A 19,822-nucleotide genomic window follows, 5' to 3' on the forward strand; every position below is an offset into this window, starting at 1 on the left:
GAAGCATCATAGTCTTTGTCCCCAGGAAAAAGTATTTTAGCTGGGGGAGACCAAGAGCAGTACGAATTACTACTTTATAAAACTCAGGGATAGAAGGGCTCCTAACACTATGCTTATTTTATTTAAGATACGAAGAGGCTGGGTGTGTTGGCTCACACCTATATTCACAACACTGGGAGGCTGAGGCAGGAAGATCACTTGAGCTATGATCAACGACACTGCACTCCAGCCTGGGTAACGGAGAGAGATCCCATCTCTAAAAAAAAAACAACAAAAATGGGGGGGGGGATTCACGCCTGTAATCCCAGCACTTTGGAAGGCCAAGATGGGTGGATCACAAGGTCAGGAGTTCGAGACTAGCCTGGCCAACACAGTGAAAACCCATCTCTACTAAAAATAATTAGCCAGGTATGGTGGCACACTTGTAGTCCTAGCTACTGGGGAGGCTGAGGTGGGAAAATCACTTGAACCCCGGAGGCAGAGGTTGCAGTGAGCTGAGACCATACTATTGCACTCCAGCCTGGGTGACAGAGTGAGACTCCGTCTCAAAGAAAAAAAAAAAGAGCCAGGCACAGTGGCTCACGCCTGTAATTGCAGCACTTTGGGAAGCTGAGGCAGGTGGATCATAAGGTCAGGAGTTCGAGACCAGTCTGGTCAACATAGTGAAACCCCGTCTCTACTAAAAAAAAAAATAAATAAATAAATTAGCCGGCCATGGTGGCACATGCCTGTAGTCCCAGCTACTTGGGAGGCTGAGGCAGGAGACTCGCTTGAACCTGGGAGGCGGAAGTTGCAATGAGCTGCACTCTAGCCTGGGTGACAGAGTGAGACTCTGTCTCAAAAAAAGAAAAAATAAAAAAGAAAAAATAAAAAGTTTCAGTGAGTTTGTTTCCACACAGAAAGTTAGGAGCAGAGTGGAGTCTAAAATTCCTAACCTAGAAAATAAAAAAAGATCAAATAGAAACTTGCACTACAACTGTGATACCAACTGATGAAAAACTTAACCAAGTAAGCAGAGAGGCCAAGGCTGCACTGCTGAGGCTAGGCCTCCCTGCTACCCTCTGCTATTTAACGGCACAGCCACCAAGAAGTGAGTACAGGTGCACAAGTAAGGTAGGGTATACTTATTCAGTAGGTGATGTAAAACAAGAGCCAAATCTTAAACATTTTTCTCTAAAACTGGGTGCAGTGGCTCACACCTGTAATCCCAGCACTTTGGGAGGCCGATGTGGGCGGATCATGAAGTCAAGAGATCGACACCATCCTGGACAACATGGTGAAACCTCGTCTTACTAAAAATACAAAAATTTGCTGGGCGTGGTGGTATGTGCCTGTAGTCCCAGCTACTCAGGAGGCCGAGGCAGAAGAATCACATCGCTTAAACCCGGGAGGCGGAGGTTGCAGGGAGCAGAGATCGCGCCACTGCACTCCAGCCTGCTGATAGAGCGAGGCTCTGTCTCAAAAAAAAAAAAAAAAAATTGTTTTTCCTAAAACTATCCTCCTACTGATTCTTACTATACACTTTTTATAATAAATGATCAGAAATCAAAGCCCCCAAATGGTTCCAACTTAGAAAGTCTACCCTCAACTCCAACAGATTAGTTTTTATAAATTTCAATCCATAGCTACATCATCATCCTAGCCCTACTGTCCTCAGAACCTTTTTTTTCCATCTCCAAGATCACCATCATATTGACCTAAAGAGATACTCCCCTGAACTTCATTTTATAAGCCAGCCATACACAGAATGCACATGACTTAAAATTTTTTCCTAAGTTCTTTTCCTGGCATTGGGAATCTGACATAAGAGGTACTTTTCAGTGTCACCTGTTTCATAATACAGTAGAATCTTAGAGTATCTTTGATGTTTCCAAATGGAATAAAAGCAGCACGAAAAACTCTGTCCTCACTCCCTCTGAAGACACCAAGAGCATTCTGAATCAATGACACCACACTTTTGATGCAGCTGCTCCAATACCTGGCTAACATGAGCACAGGGAAGAAAGGAAGGGTGGGGTCCCAATACTCTTCTGGGTATAACAAAATCACTTGTGAGGTATACTCGTCTCCCCAACCCTCTTCTAACCTACATTGTGTCCCTGGGTATGGTGACAATTTCCTGGACGTGATCGCCTTTCCTCTCTCCTCCATTATCCCAAGAAAATACAAATATGATCAACATGACTCTTCTGGTTGGTATTCTTCAAAAGCAGTCCAATGGCCAATGGAAAAAATCTGCATTTCTTAGTATGGCATATAAGACCTTCATAATCTAGGTCCCACCCCCTTGCCTCTTTTCCCCTTGTCTCCAATGCCAAACTATTTGCCCCCAAGTGCCAGACACTTGGTTTTGGCTCTTGCTGCTTGTCTCCATTCAGGCAACAGCCTATCTCCCGTCTGAGCTGCTTGGTTAACTTTGCATATTTCAAATCCATCTCTGGACTCAGAGCATCCCGGAAGTTTACCCTCACCTCTCCGGATGGAGAAGTCATTCCCCAGTCTGGCTTTCAACATCACCGTCCACCATACAACCGCATCACAGCATTCACCAACCCGCACAGTGAGGCTGTTCTCGTAATTTCCCAGCTATTCTGGGACCTCCTTCCTCTAACGGGCCAGAGGTAATGGAGTTTGTGGAACAAACGGGCGCCAGTTTGGAATGAGGGTTGAAGTCACGGTAACAGATCGCAACCACCGCTCTGGGTCCAGGGTTGGAAGGGGTAGGGAAAATGGATCTGGGCGCTAGCGGGCACCATTCACAGGTCGAGAGCGTGAAGCCCTACAGGACACCTGGGGCCATGGGTCTGCACCCTTTCCACTCTGCCCACCCCCGGCTCAATCTTGGCACAGCCCGCGAGTACCCCGGCTCGCTCCACGCCAGCATATGGAACCCTTTCGGCGGCCGCCATCTTGCTTTCAGCACTTCCGCCGGAAGCCTGCATCGTGCCCCGCCCCATCCGGCATCGCATTAAGGGAAGAAGGGGCTGTCAGGAAGTAAGGACATATTCAGATCTCTTAAGGTGACACCGGATCTTAAGGAAAAGGAACCCACCAGGAGGGATGAACATTCTAAGAACTGCCTGGGTGGGGCCCTACAGAAGGACCACAAAAGTTTCAGGAAGGAAAGCAAGCAAGGCTGGAGCTGCAGGAAAAGCAGGCTACAAAGAGATGTGATCTTGGCCTTTAGGATGTCACTTGACTGTCACTTTGAGCATCAAAGGAATCACAAACACTGAGGACTTCACCATTTGCTAATCACCCAAACTTTTTCCCACTGTCAGGGGAAACCTTGGTTGCACAATCTGGGCAACTCTATTTACTGACTCACATGCAGCATAAACTGACCACAGGACAGAGGGGACAGGACAAACCCCAACCGAGATCAGGAAGGACAGGGTTCAACTAACCAGCTGGGATCTGCAGATCTCACCCTATCTATGTCCTTGGGGAGTGTACCAAGCCCACTCTGCCCTGACCACATCAGATCTGTTACCTAAGTTAAAGGGGATTAATATAACAATCATACTGTAATAGAATGCCCTAGGGCAGGATTTTAACAGTTCTATGTATCTTGCTAACCTTAAAATTGTCAGCTCAAGTCAAGAAATAAGCTATCATTAGAACCAATTCATATCCTAAAGTTACTTCCAGTGAAAACTGGAATTCATAGAGTAAAACTGTGGTCAGAGACAGAGGCAGTTTTATAGAGATTTTTTTCTTTATTGAGAAACGTAAGACTTGGGTACATCAAATAAAACCAATTTCTGGGGGGAAAATCAAAACCCACAATAGAAAAAAAAAGTTAACACTGTCTGGGCCACAGCAGAACCCAGAGAATATATTTGTATAATTGAAAAATTCTAGGTGCTTCATAATTGACCTTTTGATACAAAATGACCTATTAAATTTGCAATTTGTAGTTCTTGGTGTTGAGGTCCATAGGACAAGCTAGGAAGTCTTCAAACCTTGAGCTGAATTCCATGAGGGGTTATTTGGCTTTTGAATCCTGTAAAGAAAAGCACCAACACAAATAAATGCATAATTAAATAGTTCAGAGATTCATTAACATCTAGTAGATAAAGGAAGGTAGTCTAGAAGAGGGTTTCTCAACCTCAGCAGTACTGACACTTTGGGCATTCTGTTGGTTCTGTCCTCCTGTGCACTTGTACGATGTTTAGCACCATCTCTGGTCTCTACCACTAGATGACAAGGCTCCTGAGGCCCTTGACAAGAGGGTCATGACTATGCCAAGTCAACCCTCCTGACGCACCAGCTCTGGTCTTTAGTTCATTTTACTGTCTCTTCTTTCTCTATCTGGAGCACCCACCACCATCACCAGTACTAGTTGACCTGTATTCACTCAAGCCTGCAAAGTCCACAGTCCTCATAAGACGTCACCTGCAACACACTCTGTTTAACTAACTCTTATCAGGTGTGCCTGTCTCTCCCACTAGACCATGACGCTCGACACCAAAGTCTTTTATGTTTATTGTATTCACAGAGCTAAGCAGAGAGAATATATACAACCTCAGGTCAAACCACAAAGACAATGCTCACAGGAACAAGGCTTTGGGATCTGATTATGAGAAAGGCGATTCTTAGAAGCTCCGACGAGGTGGCTCTTTATGGAGAAAGCTGCTCCTTTAAACTCACAATCTATAATTTCCTTTTTCCCTATTAACTCATCCAGGTGACAGAAAAAGTTCAAGGAACAGCCTGACCCAAGTTACCAGGTTAAATGGCAGAAAATGGCTCTATCCACTGCCCCTTTCTTTTAGGATCATATTCACAAATCGAAACCACTGCAGAAAATGAAAATAGCCACACATACGGTTTTTCCTTGTCTAAGAGGTAGCAGCAGCAACAGCGCCCACCTTCTGGGCAGCTTCTTTCTTGGCATGATGAGCCTGTAGAACTGCTACAGCTTCATCCACCTGCAAGAAATCTCCAAGTGGTCAGTGAAGCAGGAGAGCTACTCCACCCCTCCCCTAGTGCCCAGATCTAGTGGTGGACCAAAGCCAACCACACAGATGATTCTAGGCTTCTGGTGCTGCTTCCCCAAATACCCATAGCAGCCCCCAGTCAGTCAAGGCATGAAGAGAGGGGTCATGGAGGCAGCAGACCCCTCTCTGCTGCACCTGGGGGTACAAGTTTGCCCCCACTCTTCCCAAGCTGAGAGCTGAAGCTGCAGGGTCTGAGCCCCAGCTCACCTTGGAGCGGAGAGACTCAGGGGACTCTAACATGTGCAGCAGCTCAGAGTTGTCAATCTCCAGCAGCATTCCTGTGATTTTTCCAGCCAGGTTTGAATGCATTGTTTGGATGAGTGGGAATAAACGTTCTCCTATGGAAAGGGTAGTTAATTAAAAAAAAAAAAAAATCAAATCCCAGTAAACAATGTACACTGGTATCCTAGTTGGCACCAGACTCTGGCCCCTTCTTGTTCTGCAAGCAAGTGGGTCACTCACCCAGCATCTGCTTCTGTTCCTGGGGGGGTGCGGCAGCCAGCATGGAGGCAGTCAGTGGCTCCTGCCCCTGCACATGGACGGCAGGCTGCGGTGCCTGGGAACCAAGAGAGGCAGTGGGTTAGCATGGAGGAAAGGTAACACTTGATGGTGGTTGAGAGCCTGTTCAGTATCTGAACATCTGACTATGTGAACGAGATGGATGTCCTTGCTCTCTAGGAACTAATTTCAGTCCTTGAAGAACCAACGGGTGTGGTGATAAACAAGAGTGATATGGACATAAACACAAACAATTACAATTAATTAAAATGGCATGCTATCAGAAAGCGAAGTGAAATGTAAATAATAAAACAAACCTATAGGGCCAGGCAAGCATTGCCTGCTATTTCCTTAATGTACCCAAAGTTACCCAAGAATGCAAAGCCTTGTTATACATAAGGGTAAAGCGAACACTTGTATATAACCTTTTCCTGAAAATTAGTTTGCTTTTAGGGTAATTCCTAGTGCAGACTGAGTCAAAGGGTGTAATTATCAACACATTTATAATTACATTCCACATCACCTTAATTGTACCAAGTGTTTTTATATCAAATGCTTAAAAACGGTCAACATGCAATGTCAATGTTAGTTAAAAAAAAAAAAAAAGGTATTTTACATAGCATCAAGTTCTAAGAAATCCTCAACTTAGAGAGTATGAGACAGGACAGTTAAAGAGTAATCTAAGCAGCTTATGGGCCTGAAGGCTTAGTGTGGTACCTCCACAGCAAACTGCTATTAAGCTCTGAAATAAACTAGTTGCATCTAGAGCACAGCTCTAGAGACAGCAAGTTATAGCTTAGAAAATCTAAGCTCTGGGTTCAACCCCTTCCCCTCCTACACACACTTTACAGCGCTGAAGGTGAACATCTGATCTGCAAGTTGAAGTTATTTCCTGGCTTAATGTACCAATCACATCTTAACAGAGCAGCCAAAGATCCAGTAAGGTCACTAGATGTGGAAGTGACCTGGAGGCTCAAAGAGCTGAGTGAGCACATTACATCATAATAAGAGAGCACTGGCTGCCCCCTCTGAGGCACTTCTGAGTGAACTGTCATTCAGAAGAGCACTTTTAAGCCCCTTCTCTCCCACAGTGAGTCCCTGAAGGGCAGGGACAGTGAAATCAGAACATAGCATCATAACACATAGCAGGCATTTAATACCTGTTGAAGGAATCAAAGCAAAACTTCTTTTACATCAAGTGGAAATGGGGGAAATCCTTTTGAGCATTTTGTTTGGTGGACCTCACCTGAAGAGGCTGTATGGCAGGATGAGGGCTGCGGACACTGGAGGCGTATTTGTAGGGGGCAACAGCCCGGGGAGCAGTAGCAGCAACAGCAGCACGTGGCGCTAAGTTCTGCACAGCTGTGGGAACGCCTTAGGGAAAGAACAAATACAATTAAAGCCCATCAGTCTGGGCAAAGACCCGTCAAATCCCATCTTTCCCCCTTCTGTGTGCATCCAATACCACCTCCAGACTGGCAGCTGTCAGTCAGCCCTTGCTGGGCGGCACCAGCCCCACCAAAGTCCATAGCCAAGCGGTCCGGGCACTCAGACCCTACAACAGACCAGCAAATGCACATCAGTTTTGGCGGCAGATGTCCGACTGGCCACGTTCCACGGAAGGAGAAACTTCAAAGCATATTTACACAACACATTGCACAGGGGGCCTCTACTGCTACTTTTGAGGATGAGCCAAAGGTTAACATCCAACTCTTTCCACAACTTGGGATACAGGACATAGTCTGTAAAAACTGTCTCCTTGTATTCCTGACCCACCCAAGAGAACAGGCTGCCTCTGTAGTCATCCAGCTAGCAACTAACCTTTTTCACATGAGTCACCGATGAGCAAAGAATGTTAAAAGCAATGGACACACCTAGAACTCCTATCGTTTCTCTGCTCCTGAAGTGCCTACCTAAGCACACAGCTAAGATGACAGAACAAGGACTCAATAAATTCGAGCCCAACAAACTGACCAACCCAGGGCAGAGCCTAGTCATCTTGACTCCCTCCTCCCCGGGCCACACTTCTAAAGGCCAGTTTGCTCACCGACTCTCTGAGTGGTAGTAGGGAGGCCACGAGAGGCCGGAGCATTACCAGTTGGAGCCAGATGGCGAAGAGTTGGACGAGGCCCAGACTGGCGTATAGCACTTGGCATTCCTTGGAAGCCTGATGAAGAGAGAAAAATTGCACATCACTGAGAAGTGAGGTGGACCAGAATCTAGACTGCCTCAGAGTGGGGAAGCAGGAAAGGCAGGGGAGACCAGAACAGGTATCCTAAGCCGTCAAATCACTGTTCCCCACCACCTACCTTGAGGTCTCCCACCTTGCTGCCAGCGTGGATTAGGCCTCATCTGTGCTAACTGGTTAGGTGTATAATATGGAGGCCTTCCCTGAGCCTGTAAGACAGAAGAATACCCCAACGCCCTTTTAAGGACTGAACCCACACTAGAGCAGTAGCTCATCTCACTAACCAGGACCTAAGCTAATTATTTAGAATTCAAATGCTAAGGGGTCAGCTAATGGGGACTGTTTTACGCTACCGTTGCGTGTGTGTGAGTGTGTGTGTGTGAGACCAGGGCTAAGTCCTTCATTTTTACTTAAAGGGTCCTTATTCTGACACTATAGAACTCTAATAACCAAAAGTCCCTCTCCCCAACACTGCATAATACTGCCAGCAGGCAGGTTCCCAAGAGCTGTGACTATATGGCACACCTACCTGTGGGACTGCTGGCACGAAGTAGCCACCCGCTGCAGGCTGGAACTGATTTAAGATGGCATTGGCAGGAAGTGCTCTCATTCCAGCCACTCGTTGCATATACTGGTTGGTCAGGTGAGCCTTTCTCTCTTCCTTCCTCTGGGCCAGGGCAACATACAGGGGCTTGGAACCCACAATGCGCCCATTCATCTCAGTGACTGCTTTGGTTGCCTCTTCAGGAGACGAGAAGCAGACAAAGCCAAACCCTTTGCTTCTTCCATCTTCCAACATTACCTACAAAATGAGACCAGCTACTTAAGAAATAAAGTGTCCCTGGCTGGGTGTGGTGGCTCATGCCTGTAATCCCAGTTCTTTTTGAGGCTGAGGTGGGAGGGCTGCTTGAGCTTAGCAGGTTGAAACCAACTTGAGCAATGTAGCAAGAGCCCACCTCAAAAAACAAAACAAAGCAAACCCACAAATAGACAAGGAAAAAGAGATGTCCCTGGGTGGGCAGGGAACTATTCAGAAGAACCAGAAAGCGTGGGTTCTGCTGCAGTCACTGAGTCTAAGGTCAGGGGTTCAAACCTGGCATAGGATTTACCCCAGACCAACTAAGTCACAACCTCTAAGGTACCTAGGCATTTTCAAGTCCCCAGGTGATGCTGAAGTTCCAAAACACTACGATATGGCTAATGTTAAAACTGGGAACCCAAAGATGTTTCCTGATACCTGGAGGATAGCTACCCCTGGGTAACCACAAAACATCTTGACAGTAGTGCTGAGAAGTTTATTTTCAGATCTCATCTGCTCTAAGATCTTGGTGGACAAAACTCTTAGCAACATCAGGATAACGCTTTTGGAATACCACTGGATAGGACTTATAAAATGCTCAGGTAGGCTGGACATGGTGGCTCACACCTGTAACATCAATGCTTTGGGAGGCCGAGGAGGGTGGATCTGAGGTCAGCAGATCGAGACCATCCTGGCTAACACAGTGAAACCCCGCCTCTACTAAAAATACAAAAAATTAGCCAGGTGTGGTGGCATGTGCCCCTGTAGTCCCAGCTACTCAAGAGGCTGAAGCAGGAGAATCACTTGAACACAGGAGGCGGAGGTTGCAGTGAGCTGAGATTGCACCACTGCACTCCAGCCTGGGTGACAGAGCAAGACTCCATGTCTGAGAAAAAAAAAAAAAAAAGAAAGACTGCCACCATTAATTCAATGAGATGAGCAGCTCAGAGATAGGCAGCCTAAATTCTAGTCTTACTTGCCCTCCTGAGGCTCAATTTCCATTATATACTCCAAACAGCTACAAAGCCACAGGTCTACCGGTTCAGGCAGTCTTCTTCCACATTAAGTTCATCATTCACTAATGGCATTTTTCCTTATTTGAAGAGGCTATTCACTGTCTTCTCTGGTGTGCCTGTCATTGCTTTGTCTTAGTTAATGGCCCAGAGTCTCCTGAAGTGGAGGACAGGAAGTAAAGATGTGCATCACTCCACAACTCTCTGTCAATGAGGTGGGTCAGTTAGGTATGTGAAAAAAAATGCCACACCATGATCTTGAAAATGGTGACTGACAATTTAAGGTATGGGTCTTTTGCTCCCTTCTTAAATGCCAACTTGACTACTAGGCAGATAAGCGAAGAGAGACTATCCCTCCTTACACCCATGGGGGCCAGTCAAACGGATCAATTACAAAAAGGAAAGGGTAAGGAACTGGGCAAACCCGCAGTTGGCTTCTGGCCAACTCCCTACTACAACTGATAACACTGCTTTGCACAACATTCCCAGGTTGGGAGCAACTCCCACTAAGAGGCAGGGCAGGGCCACTAAGCCTTTACCAGCCCACATGGCTTCCCTTCCCATCAACTAAAGGACTTTGTGGTATCTGACACACCTCTGCTGAGCAAGACCAGAGTCTGTATCAGGCCATAACCCAAAATGTTCCGATGCCACCAGTTTTCATCCTGCTCGCAAAGTGCCAAGGATAAGCTGTACATCATCCTCATATAGTCAGCATTCTCTTGTTCAAGGACTAAAATTCCGTAACTGTAAAATAAGTCTCCTACTTGCCCTGCTTAGTTGATATGATTATCAGAGAAAATCAAGCAAATGATGCACACTAAGAAACATGGAAAAACAACCTGCCACACTCCTTTCCTCTCTCTATAAGACCAGGGTAGCAGTTCCCAAGCCCACCTCCAAAATCTTCAAAATACCTTAATTCTCAAGGAGAAAATGTGGCAGAGCTGTAGAGACAGGCCCCAAGACAAATGGAAAACAACCTGTCTGGATTTCCTCTGCTCATACTGTAGCACCATCTGTCCCCACACCGGCACGAAGCAGCAAGGAATGGGAAAGATTCAGGTGCTCTGGGTTGGCAGGGAGGGGCTGGGCCAAATTCCTCTGCAGACTCCAGTGTTTGGGAAACAGTGTAATGTTAATCTAATGAAATGCCATTCTCCCAGAATGTATACTCTGATGGGTAACTGAAGGCAAGGAGGAATTTGCTAGAAAAATAAACAAAATTTAAATTCTATTCCTTCAATGGAACAAATGCCAATAAGCCTCTAATAGAATACTACTGCTTTCGATCCCCAAATCTAAGTATTGTAATACCTTAGCACTGGTAATTGATCCGAAAGGAGAAAACTCTTTCCTTAATTTCTCATCATCAATAGTATCATCCAAGTTCTTAATGTAGAGATTCACCCCCTGAAGGAAAAAGATGACTGTTAACTGCACTTCTATACCACAAATATTCCCTAAGAAAGTGGTTCCCAAAGGGTGGCCCCCAGACCAGGAGCACCAGCATCTGTGGGAACTTGTTAGAAATGAAATTCGCAGGCCAGACCCCAAACCCCGTGAATAGGAAACTCTGGGGCTAGAGCCCAGCTATCTGTTTTAACGAGCTCTGCTGATGATTTCTGATGCCAGCCCCAAGTTGTGAAACTGCTGCCCTGAAATTGACAGGATCATCAGTGCAGTCACCTTTTGTCACTTCTCCCCACAGCTGCTCGTGACCGCTTCACCCCAGCAGGGGTCTTCTTGAAGCCATGCCAAACAAAGGAGTCTCATTTAAGTAAAAGGAACCTACATGGCTAAAAGCAACAGGCTGAGGCTTCCAGAATAGAGAACTTCTTGATGAATAACCTCATTTCTCTTGTCTCTGGTTCTATAATAATCAGTCCCATTGTGGTAGGTATATATCCTTTTAAGCCTGATATTCTTGGGGGAAATGGAAGGAAGAACAGACTCCAAGTCCCAAAAAACAAAGCCTGCTAATCGTAAGGGTATTCTGCAAACATTTCACGGCAAATCCCATTGCTGGGCTGGGCCAAGACCACCTTACCTGGTATCGACTAATTCTTTCCTGTTTCAACTGCTCAAATTTCCGTTTTAACTCTGCCTGCCGTTCTACTTTCTTTTGTGCACGGCCTACAAATATGATTTTCCCACTTATTTCTTTTCCATTCATCTCTTCCACAGCCTAGAGAGGAAAAATATGTCTTTAAAATCAAGTTGCAGAGATGGGGCCTTATTCTAAAGGTCTAAGTCCCAACTTAGGACTGAAAACTAAATTCATTCCACCTGTCACACAAATCCAAACTTCCTCATCTGTAAAGTGAGGTTAATATTTAAATGGGTTATTGATCTAGATAATATAGAAATAGTACAGGTGTATAAACACAATTGTGGTGACATGAACCTAGGGTGATAATCTTCTGGCTACCAGTAAATTCTGCAGGTGCTTATGTAGGTATTGAAGTGATAAATGCTAAGGGTCTGGCACAATGCTTTGCCAGCAAGTAGCTGCTGTGCTGTTATCAAATCAGCACTCCCTGGGCTTTAGTTCTCTCACCTATGCAGGGAACAAACATCTGTCCTATTCTTTCCATAACTGATAGCTGAGGTGACAGGTATGTGCCAAGTGCTTTGTAAACACCTACACGATACGTTAACATGTGGAACCCAGGAAGATGATCCCAGAGTACAGTAATGATACATCTACAACTAGATACTCAGACCATCCCTGCTCCAGCTAGATGATAGCAAGACCCTACCCGTACTCTGAGGCCACCTCTTACAAGCTTTTCCAGCCTTTGTGGTGCACTCACCTTATTGGCATCCTCGTGTTTTTCGTAACTCACAAAGCCAAAGCCTTTGGATTTCCCGTTGGGATCTCTCATCACCTTGACACTCAGGGTCTTACCTATCACCAAAGGACAGAACTATTAGTAACACCATTTCTAGCATAGCTAGAGAGAAGGCTTCCCTCTAGAAACTCACTGGAAGCAAATCTCTGGAGCAGTGTCCTCATCTCTTAAGAACAGATGGGTCTGGTGAACTGTGAAAGGGGATGAGGACCCCCAACTTACCAAACTGAATGAATAGCTCTTTCAGACTCTCATCATCCACCTCTTCCCCGAAGTTTTTGATATAAACATTGGTGAATTCCTTGGCTTTGGCTCCAAGCTCGGCTTCCCGCTCTTTGCGAGACTTGAATCTGCCCACAAATCTAAAAGAAACCATGAAGAACAGCAATCATCCAAAGGAATAAAACATGATTTCCAGGGACCCAAAGGAATACAGGATAAAGGCTGAGAGGAGAGGTTAAAACACGAGATCCCCATCCACCACCGAGGAGGCTCAGAGACACCCCAAGTCCCCAGCAGAAAGAGAAAAAGGCAGGACTATCCTGTGAAGACCAGCCCCAGGGCTCCTGGCTTAGACCAGGGCTACTCCTACCACATCACACTGCCTTCATGAAGAAACCTGATGACCATGTTTTTAAAACGCTCATTTCTGTGCAACTATGTAAATGCATAGAAAAGGTCTGGAAGGATACAAACCAAACTGTTAACAGTGGTCAATCCTAGGCATGAGATTGTTGGAGCGAAGGGGCACCCTTTGCTTTTTAAATTTATTCATTTTGGTACTGTTATACTTAAAAAAAAAAAAAAAAAACTTATCCATACACTGACATTTTTTAATTTCTTTTTAGTGGTATCTGTAGATCAACCACTGGATAGACATTATAAATTTAACCTACCCTTTGGTATGTTCAATGAGACAAAGGACAAAAATCATTTTTGCTTCTAACAGCCAAGACTTACTGTCTCTTCTCCTCCCCACATGACTTTGCTAAGTTCCCCCTCTCTGCATTCTATAGTAACAACCACAACAAAGCAACAAGGTCTATTATGAAGTTTTTCTGCCAAGGGATAGGATTTTTCATTGTCACCAAGTACTACTGTGGAGCCAGCCTTCTACTAGGTCACTGATTCATAAGTTAGAAAATGGAGAACCACGGGGACAATTTGGCATCAACCACTAGCGGGGGACCCATGGACAGACCTGAGTCACAGGAAAGCCAAGGTCACACTGCTAGTATACAGCTCCTGGTCAGTCCAGGGCCCTCTCCACTCTGCCGCTGGCCAAGACCCCCACTCAGAGTGAGCTTAGAGCTGCCTTCCAGCCAGCCCCAGTTGCTGATGCTCACAAAACCCACAGACAGATGCCTTTAAGGGAGAGGCGGCAGGCAGGCCATGGCTTGGGCAGGAAGCCCACCTTGGCGAGTCAAAAGGGCTGCCACGGCTCAGGCAGGGAGACTCACCAGCCCTGGAGTGGAGAGGTAGGAGCAGGCCACACTTGGGCCGAGAACCAGTAGCCGCCTTGTGTGTGCCAGTTAATACCGAGGTGGGGCCACGGCTGGCTCATGCGATGGTTGTTGCTCCGGACTGGGACACTCACACTTTGCGGTCATTGAGGAGCATGCCATTCATCTTCTCGATGGCCTTGTCGGCAGCCTCTTGGGTCTCGAAGTGGACAAAGGCATAACCCTTCGAGCCGTTCTCATCACACACCACCTGTCAAAGACAAGGTGGACCACTTTAGCACCACTGGCCAGCTCCAGGGACATGAGAACCTCAGGGTATCTTGTACCTTACGCAAAACACAGTGCTGCAAGAAGACAAACCATTTTCCAAGTCCACAACAGATTTTCAGTGTAGTGTGGCATTAGACACATACACCACCACTGTGTAAGTTTTAAAGTGCTCAGCATAAAACTGATGTGTAGAAGGAAGAGAGTGAATGTATGCTTCTAAAGGGATTAAGTTTACTGAAGACCAGAGACACTTCTCTGATCTGCTCCTTTCCCCCAACCCAAAAGAAAAACCTTCTGGGGCTTTCCAAAGCTTAAAAACAGGAAGGCTATTTCAGGCTGAGGAAAGAACAGTGCACAAAAGCACGTGCTGGTTATGCTGGGTGTGCCCCTGAGATTATCCATGGGAACTTTTAGGGGTCTATTCCCAGCATTCTGAAAATCCCCATACCCTGATGCCCACTTCCCAGGTAGTTCTCCATTTGGTTATTTATCTTGTTTTCAAGATTCAATTAATTATTCTGCTAAAATCATTTAATCACTGTTTACCTTGCAGGATAGAATGTTTCCAAAAGCAGAAAAAGTATCATAAAGTGCCTTGTTATCTATAGATTTGTCCAGGTTCTTGATGAAGACGTTTCCCACACCAGATTTTCTCAAAGAGGGATCCCTCTGAGACCACATGATGCGGATTGGCTTTCCCTTAATCACATCAAAGTTCATGGTGTCCAAAGCCCGCTCAGCTGTAAGAGAGAAACACATTTCAATAGGGATGGAAAACGGCAGCTCCCACAGGCCAACATCCTAAGAACAGATTACTCCAGGACTTTTCAAGGTAATCACCCTTGATAAAAGGCAACTCTATTAAAATAAAAGGGCATCAGATTCCTCCAGCCTGCACTGTTACTAAGGGCAGAGTAAGTTCCAGTTAATGACTCTACTTCATGACAGAAGTCTGAACACCCCTCTGGGTCTGTGCCCTTGTTGGATAAAGGGGTCATAAGTGAAGACAATCTAAGTGGCCTTAATGACACCAAGATCCAATGATAATACCTCACATTTGACCAAGCTTTACCATTTAGAAGAGACTTTGCAGACTACCACCCACCATGACTCAGGTGGGACAGCTGAAATTACACATTTTACAAAATGAACAAACTTAAGTTTAGGTAACTAAGCTTTGCAGCTAGCTAGTGATTAGGAAACTAATACCAGATTATCAAAGTTATCAAGTCATTTAGTCTGCAATCCAGGAGCAAATGATCTGGAGAAAAAAAGTGCTATCCCTGAATTCAGTCCAGTTTCTTTTATTTCAATTTCTGAGAACAAAAATTAAACAAAAAAGCATCAATCATCAAAATGGATACAACTGGTCATACATGGAAAAGTTATCTGCACTATCACCACAAGGATTAAACCATGATATCTTCTGCCTAAGCAGACAGTGCGCAGGTAGTAGGCCCCACACCTACTCGTTTCCAGGCCTTCTGAAGCCTTAATTGGAGTTCTGTAGAATTCTAGGAGTTTGGCTACCCCACGTGCCCAACCTATTTCCCCATGCAGTGCCTTGGAATGCTTCCTCAGCTTCCCAACCAAGTCTACGTGTGCGCCACAGAGAACATTTAAAGAACCAAAAGCTAGGCCGGGCATGGAGGCTTATGCCTCTAATCCCAGCACTTTGGGAGGCAGGCAGATCACCTGAGGTCGAGTTCAAGACCATCCTGAACAACATGGAGGAAACCCGTCTCTAATAAAAATACAAAATTAGCTGGGCATGGTGGCGGGTGCTTGTAATCCCAGCTACTCAGGAGGCCGAAACAAGACAATCATTTGAGCCCAGGAGGTGGAGGTTGCAGTGAGTCCAGATCACACCATTGCACTCCAGCCTAGGCGACAAGAGTGAAACTCCATCTCAAAAAAGAAAGAAAAAAAAAAGAAACAAAAGCTAAAATATATCGCCACCTGCCAGCCAAAACACTTCTCATCCCTAATGGCAACAAGGATGCCCAGATCTGGTGGCCACTTTTCCTTAAGGCTATTATGGCATCTACTTAAAATGACATCACCCAGAACCTCCTCCATGAGGGGATTTAGACAGGCTCAGAGCAGGACAACCTGCTCCTTGCCTCAAGGCAGCATCTCACTTAAATCGGGGGACAAAATTCCCCAACTCTGGCGCTCTACAAGCTCAACTGTTGCATCAGCCAGAAGAATTTATTTTCACTCATTATTTCCAACAACTTTTCCCACCCACTTCAGAAGATTGGCTCATCTGTATGGGGGTAGTTGGGGAAAGGGGAGATGACAAGACAGAACAAAGTCACAAAACAGTTCAGGTACAGAGGAGCTTGCTTTTGATGGCTAAGAAGAGATACACAGCTGGGATCGCAAACTATTTCATTAATTAGCATTAAAGGAGCCCATTTCAACACAGCTCCTCATCTATTTCCAGACAGCACTGCACAAGGCAAGCCGGCTTAGTCTAACAAATCTGGCTGCACTTATTTATAGCAGAGAGAGGTCCTGCAGAAGTATGTGTTGGCAGACACACTGACCAATAGCTTCTGCTATCTCTAAGAAGTCAAGAAGGCAGACAACAGCTAATGAGGTATACTATCCCCCAAAATGACCACACTCAGCTACCTTCTTTGTGCTCCTATGGCCATAGACAGAACTCAGCTAGTCCCTCTCAACATGTCCAATTCTCTGGTCTCAGTTGCAACCTGAGCAAGTAAACTCTGGGCCTCAGACAGTGAACAAAGTGGGGACAAAACTTGGGGCCCGTCATAATCTCTGCAGTTGTTCCTTTTTAATCTGGAGTCACGTGCAGCCTCTGATCAGGTTTCCTCTGGCCTCACTCCTGCCACGCCTGTAGCATACCTCTCCATGCTCCTGCTAAGGCCACAATCTGGGGTGGCAGAGCACTGTGCTGGGAGTCCCAACTTGGCTTCCTTTTCCTTCTCAGGAGTTCCATTTTCCTCAGATCGGATGAAGTAAAAGGGCTCTGACAAGTGTAAAGGGCTGTTACAGCTAAGGTGACAAATGCCACCAGCCCAGATTTTCAAGTGACTCTTCCACAAACTACCTCCACACCATTCTCTACAGCAAAGCCTGGATACCATCTGTCCAGAGCAAAGCACTCCTCCACTCCAGTGGCAAACACACTGACCAAGGAACCGGCCTGGCACACGCAGCTCCTGTGACACTAACCCAAGTCTTTGCTAGAGTTTAACGCACAGAATCCTTCCCCCTGCTTCCTGCCTGCCCTGACCTATCCCTTATCAGCACATCAGGTGGTCAAGGTTAGTAAAGGTAGGGGAGTGGGCAGAATCTTTGCAATGTAAAAACTTTTGAGGGGAGCTGTGTTTTACACGTCCCGCCTTTTTGGCAGGCCTGTGAGAGGGCACAAGCAAGGGTCTCTAACAGCCCAGCCTCACTGACAAGGACCACACACAGTGGAATGCCAGTGACTTTCCTCTACTCCTGTTTTACAGTCTCCTTGAGTTCCAACCCCACCACCAGCAACACCAGCGAGTAGCCCAAGGTCACCCAGTTAGGAAGTGATATAAAGATTGAAACTCGAGTCATCTGATGCCAGGTCCGTGCTCTCAACCTCTGCACCCGGCTCCCACCTTCGGTGGCAACGTGCTGTTCTGAGGCCGCCCTCCTCGGCAGGAGGGCCCTGCCGGAAGGCGACTCCCGGGGTCCGCCGGGCTCCCACACACGTGTGGGCACAGTTTCTACTCACCATCGGCCGGCTGCTGGAAGTTGACGTAGGCATAGCCCAAGGAGCGGCGGGTGATCATATCGCGGCAGACCCGGATGGACAGCACAGGCCCCGCGGGGCTGAACTTTTCGTACAGCATGGCCTCGGTGACGTCCGAGTGCAGGTCGCCCACGTACAGGGAGGCCATGGGGTAGCTGCTAGCCGCAGCGTTCATCTCCCCGCCCCCCACCACCCCGAGCCCCGCCAGGAGGACTTCTTATCGGGCCCGCCGCAGGACAAAAGGGGAGCCCTCGGAGCCGGGGCCCGCGCCGCGGCTCACAGGTGGCACCGGCAAGGATGAGCTGGAGTCGCCGGGCTCGGAGACTGGACGAAAATGGGAGGCGGGGGTCGGCTCCCACGGCCGCGGCACCGCAGACAAAAGGCTCTCCGCACAATACAGCTCTCCCCGCGACTTTGCACTTCTCCGCGGTCCTGATGCGAAGCTCCAAATTTCAAAAAATCAAAGTAGGAAAAAAAATTAAATGGGGAATCCCCTTCCGAAGGGTAAAGATCCTTTAAGAGGCGACCGGACGCTGCCCACGGCGGCCTCGGGGACACGCGTTTCTCTATAAATATAGGCCTCGGGCTCCGGCGGTTTAAGATTACAACCGCCGGGGCACGGGGAAACCAAATCTTTGTGGGCGCCGACTCCGCGAGCCCTGGGCAGGCGGCGAAGGGCAGCGCGGACACGTGGTGCGCGGGACTGGCGCGGGGCTCCGGCGGGCGGAGGGGGCGGAGGGCGCGGCGGGCCGGGAGGGCGGCTCACCCCGGGACCGACGGAGACCGACGGACGCCAAGCGCGGCGGCGACGGGCGCGGGGCAGGCCGGAAGCGTGCGAAAGTGACTTCCCCGCGGGTTCTCCGAGGAGGACTCGCTTTTTCTTTCCCCCTTTTTTTTTTTAAGGATTTTGAAGCGTTTTCGGATTTTTTTTATCTTTTTCTCTTTTTTTCCTCAGGCTGTGGAGCCCGAAAACGACGGAGGCGGCAGCGACCCGGGGCGGAGAGAGGCGGCCGAGGGAGCCACCGCTCCATTTATACCCGCCCGCCCCGGGCGCTGCTGGTCGAAGGGCGCCTCGCGACCTGGGCGCAGTCGTGCCCGCCCACTCGGCCCGGGGGCCCGAGGCGGGGCGGCCACGCGAGAGCGACCCGGCGCGGCGGAGCGGCGCCACAGCGACCCCTGGCGCGCGGAGGACCGCCCAGCTAGCGGCTGCCGGAGACCCCCAGGGCCCCTTTCTGTAACAAATAAATCGTTAACACCCTCCCTCCCATCACCCGAGAACAGAACCTAGAGGCCATTTAACCTGCCCACACGCATAATGTTGAAAATTCAATGCAATGCCAAATTGTGAAATAAAGGTGACATAAAATAAATTCAAATAAAATAATAGTTGGTCCAATAGGTAAATGTTTGGGTCCAAATACAGCAGAAGATATGTGAAGTTTTCAGAACACTGTTGACCTAGAGGTAGAATCGTCAAGAGCTATAAATGCAAGCAATATCCATAGGTAATGTGATTTTCTGAAAAGATGAGCAAATTTTGGTAAAGCTTCAATGAAACGAAACACAAGCATCCCCTCTATTGACATGCTGGTGGCATTCCTGGACATTTAGTTTGAATTTAAGGGCACAGAAATATTTTCTGTTTCTATGTTTAAAGTTGAATAATTACAAAAAGATTTTTCATCTGCATGCGGGTCTGGCAGGTCATTTGAAAGTCATATCACTTTATGGGACTATGTTATATGGTACTGTCCACATGTATTGCAAGATACATAGCATCCTTTCCTCCATAAATGCCAGGAACCACCTTTGCCATCACTGTGACAACCAAAACCAAAAAATTGCCAAAAGGCACACAGACAGCCCCCTTGAAAAGCACTGATTTAAGTAAATGTATTTATATATTAATTCATTCAAATAAATGGTTAATCTGAGCCTACTCTATGCCAATGTCAATACAGGTGCTGGAG

General features: G+C 47.1%; 3 protein-coding genes and 1 non-coding gene across 27 annotated transcripts in view; 1 reads left to right on the forward strand and 3 right to left on the reverse strand.

The window, feature by feature from the left end:
• LOC100896731 (uncharacterized) overlaps positions 1 to 2,918 on the reverse strand; it is a 37,802-nt gene extending 34,884 nt beyond the window's left edge. For 10 of the 13 annotated variants that reach the window (XR_013519944.1, XR_013519956.1, XR_013519951.1 and 7 more), the window contains exon 1: positions 2,862 to 2,918. Coding sequence is in view for 1 of the 13 variants with exons in the window: in XM_078331330.1 (XP_078187456.1) it covers positions 2,472 to 2,514 (43 nt within the window). In the remaining 12 variants the exon portion in view is untranslated. Of the gene's footprint in view, positions 1 to 2,471 lie in introns of all 13 variants that reach the window. The other 3 variants (XR_013519955.1, XR_013519946.1, XM_078331330.1) reach the window with 1 other exon arrangement.
• A 781-nt stretch (positions 2,919 to 3,699) lies between these two features.
• PABPC4 (poly(A) binding protein cytoplasmic 4) lies at positions 3,700 to 18,858 on the reverse strand. Of its 12 annotated transcripts, none has more exons than XR_013519939.1 (17): positions 17,835 to 18,858; positions 14,636 to 14,829; positions 13,954 to 14,069; positions 12,579 to 12,718; positions 12,318 to 12,412; positions 11,552 to 11,689; positions 10,819 to 10,914; positions 9,465 to 9,658; positions 8,219 to 8,491; positions 7,811 to 7,898; positions 7,549 to 7,668; positions 6,970 to 7,056; positions 6,748 to 6,875; positions 5,466 to 5,559; positions 5,211 to 5,341; positions 4,832 to 4,934; positions 3,700 to 4,006 (listed from the first exon to the last, which is right to left on the reverse strand). XR_013519939.1 is itself a non-coding variant. In XM_078331322.1 (17 exons), the coding sequence occupies exons 2-16, from the start codon at positions 18,025 to 18,027 to the stop codon at positions 4,845 to 4,847; spliced, it is 1,935 nt and encodes a 644-aa protein (XP_078187448.1). In that variant the 5' UTR covers positions 18,028 to 18,295; positions 18,619 to 18,858; the 3' UTR covers positions 3,700 to 4,006; positions 4,832 to 4,844. The 12 variants fall into 12 exon arrangements, 11 of the variants coding, with proteins under 11 accessions (XP_078187448.1, XP_035106829.1, XP_078187447.1 ...); XM_078331322.1 differs by lacking the exon at positions 9,465 to 9,658 and having other exon boundaries at positions 7,597 to 7,668; positions 17,835 to 18,295; positions 18,619 to 18,858; XM_035250938.3 differs by lacking the exon at positions 9,465 to 9,658 and having other exon boundaries at positions 4,875 to 4,934; positions 17,835 to 18,295; positions 18,619 to 18,858.
• Positions 10,436 to 10,570, reverse strand: LOC118143484 (small nucleolar RNA SNORA55). Its single transcript, XR_004727694.1, has one exon. It is a non-coding gene; the product is annotated as a small nucleolar RNA SNORA55 (small nucleolar RNA).
• Positions 18,187 to 19,236, forward strand: LOC144577192 (uncharacterized). Its single transcript, XM_078333109.1, has 3 exons — positions 18,187 to 18,281; positions 18,363 to 18,692; positions 18,808 to 19,236. The coding sequence occupies exons 1-3, from the start codon at positions 18,187 to 18,189 to the stop codon at positions 19,088 to 19,090; spliced, it is 708 nt and encodes a 235-aa protein (XP_078189235.1). The 3' UTR covers positions 19,091 to 19,236.
• Positions 19,237 to 19,822: the final 586 nt, after the last annotated feature.

The sequence above is a fragment of the Callithrix jacchus genome, chromosome 7, assembly GCF_049354715.1.
Source record: "Callithrix jacchus isolate 240 chromosome 7, calJac240_pri, whole genome shotgun sequence".
NCBI lineage: Eukaryota > Metazoa > Chordata > Mammalia > Primates > Cebidae > Callithrix > Callithrix jacchus.

Bases quoted from the DNA above. Each gene is read 5' to 3' on its own strand.
- PABPC4 (XM_078331321.1), bottom strand. From the start codon at position 18,027: ATGAACGCTGCGGCTAGCAGCTACCCCATGGCCTCCCTGTACGTGGGC. The intron at 14,830-17,834 runs GTGAGTAGAAAC...TCTCTCTTACAG, and splicing joins CTTCCAGCAGCCGGCCGATG to CTGAGCGGGCTTTGGACACC. The intron at 5,560-6,747 runs GTGAGGTCCACC...CTTGGTTCCCAG, and splicing joins CTGCCATACAGCCTCTTCAG to GCACCGCAGCCTGCCGTCCA.
- LOC144577192 (XM_078333109.1), top strand. From the start codon at position 18,187: ATGGGAGGCGGGGGTCGGCTCCCACGGCCGCGGCACCGCAGACAAAAG. The intron at 18,282-18,362 runs GTCCTGATGCGA...CGAAGGGTAAAG, and splicing joins CGACTTTGCACTTCTCCGCG to ATCCTTTAAGAGGCGACCGG. The intron at 18,693-18,807 runs GTGACTTCCCCG...TTTTTTCCTCAG, and splicing joins CAGGCCGGAAGCGTGCGAAA to GCTGTGGAGCCCGAAAACGA.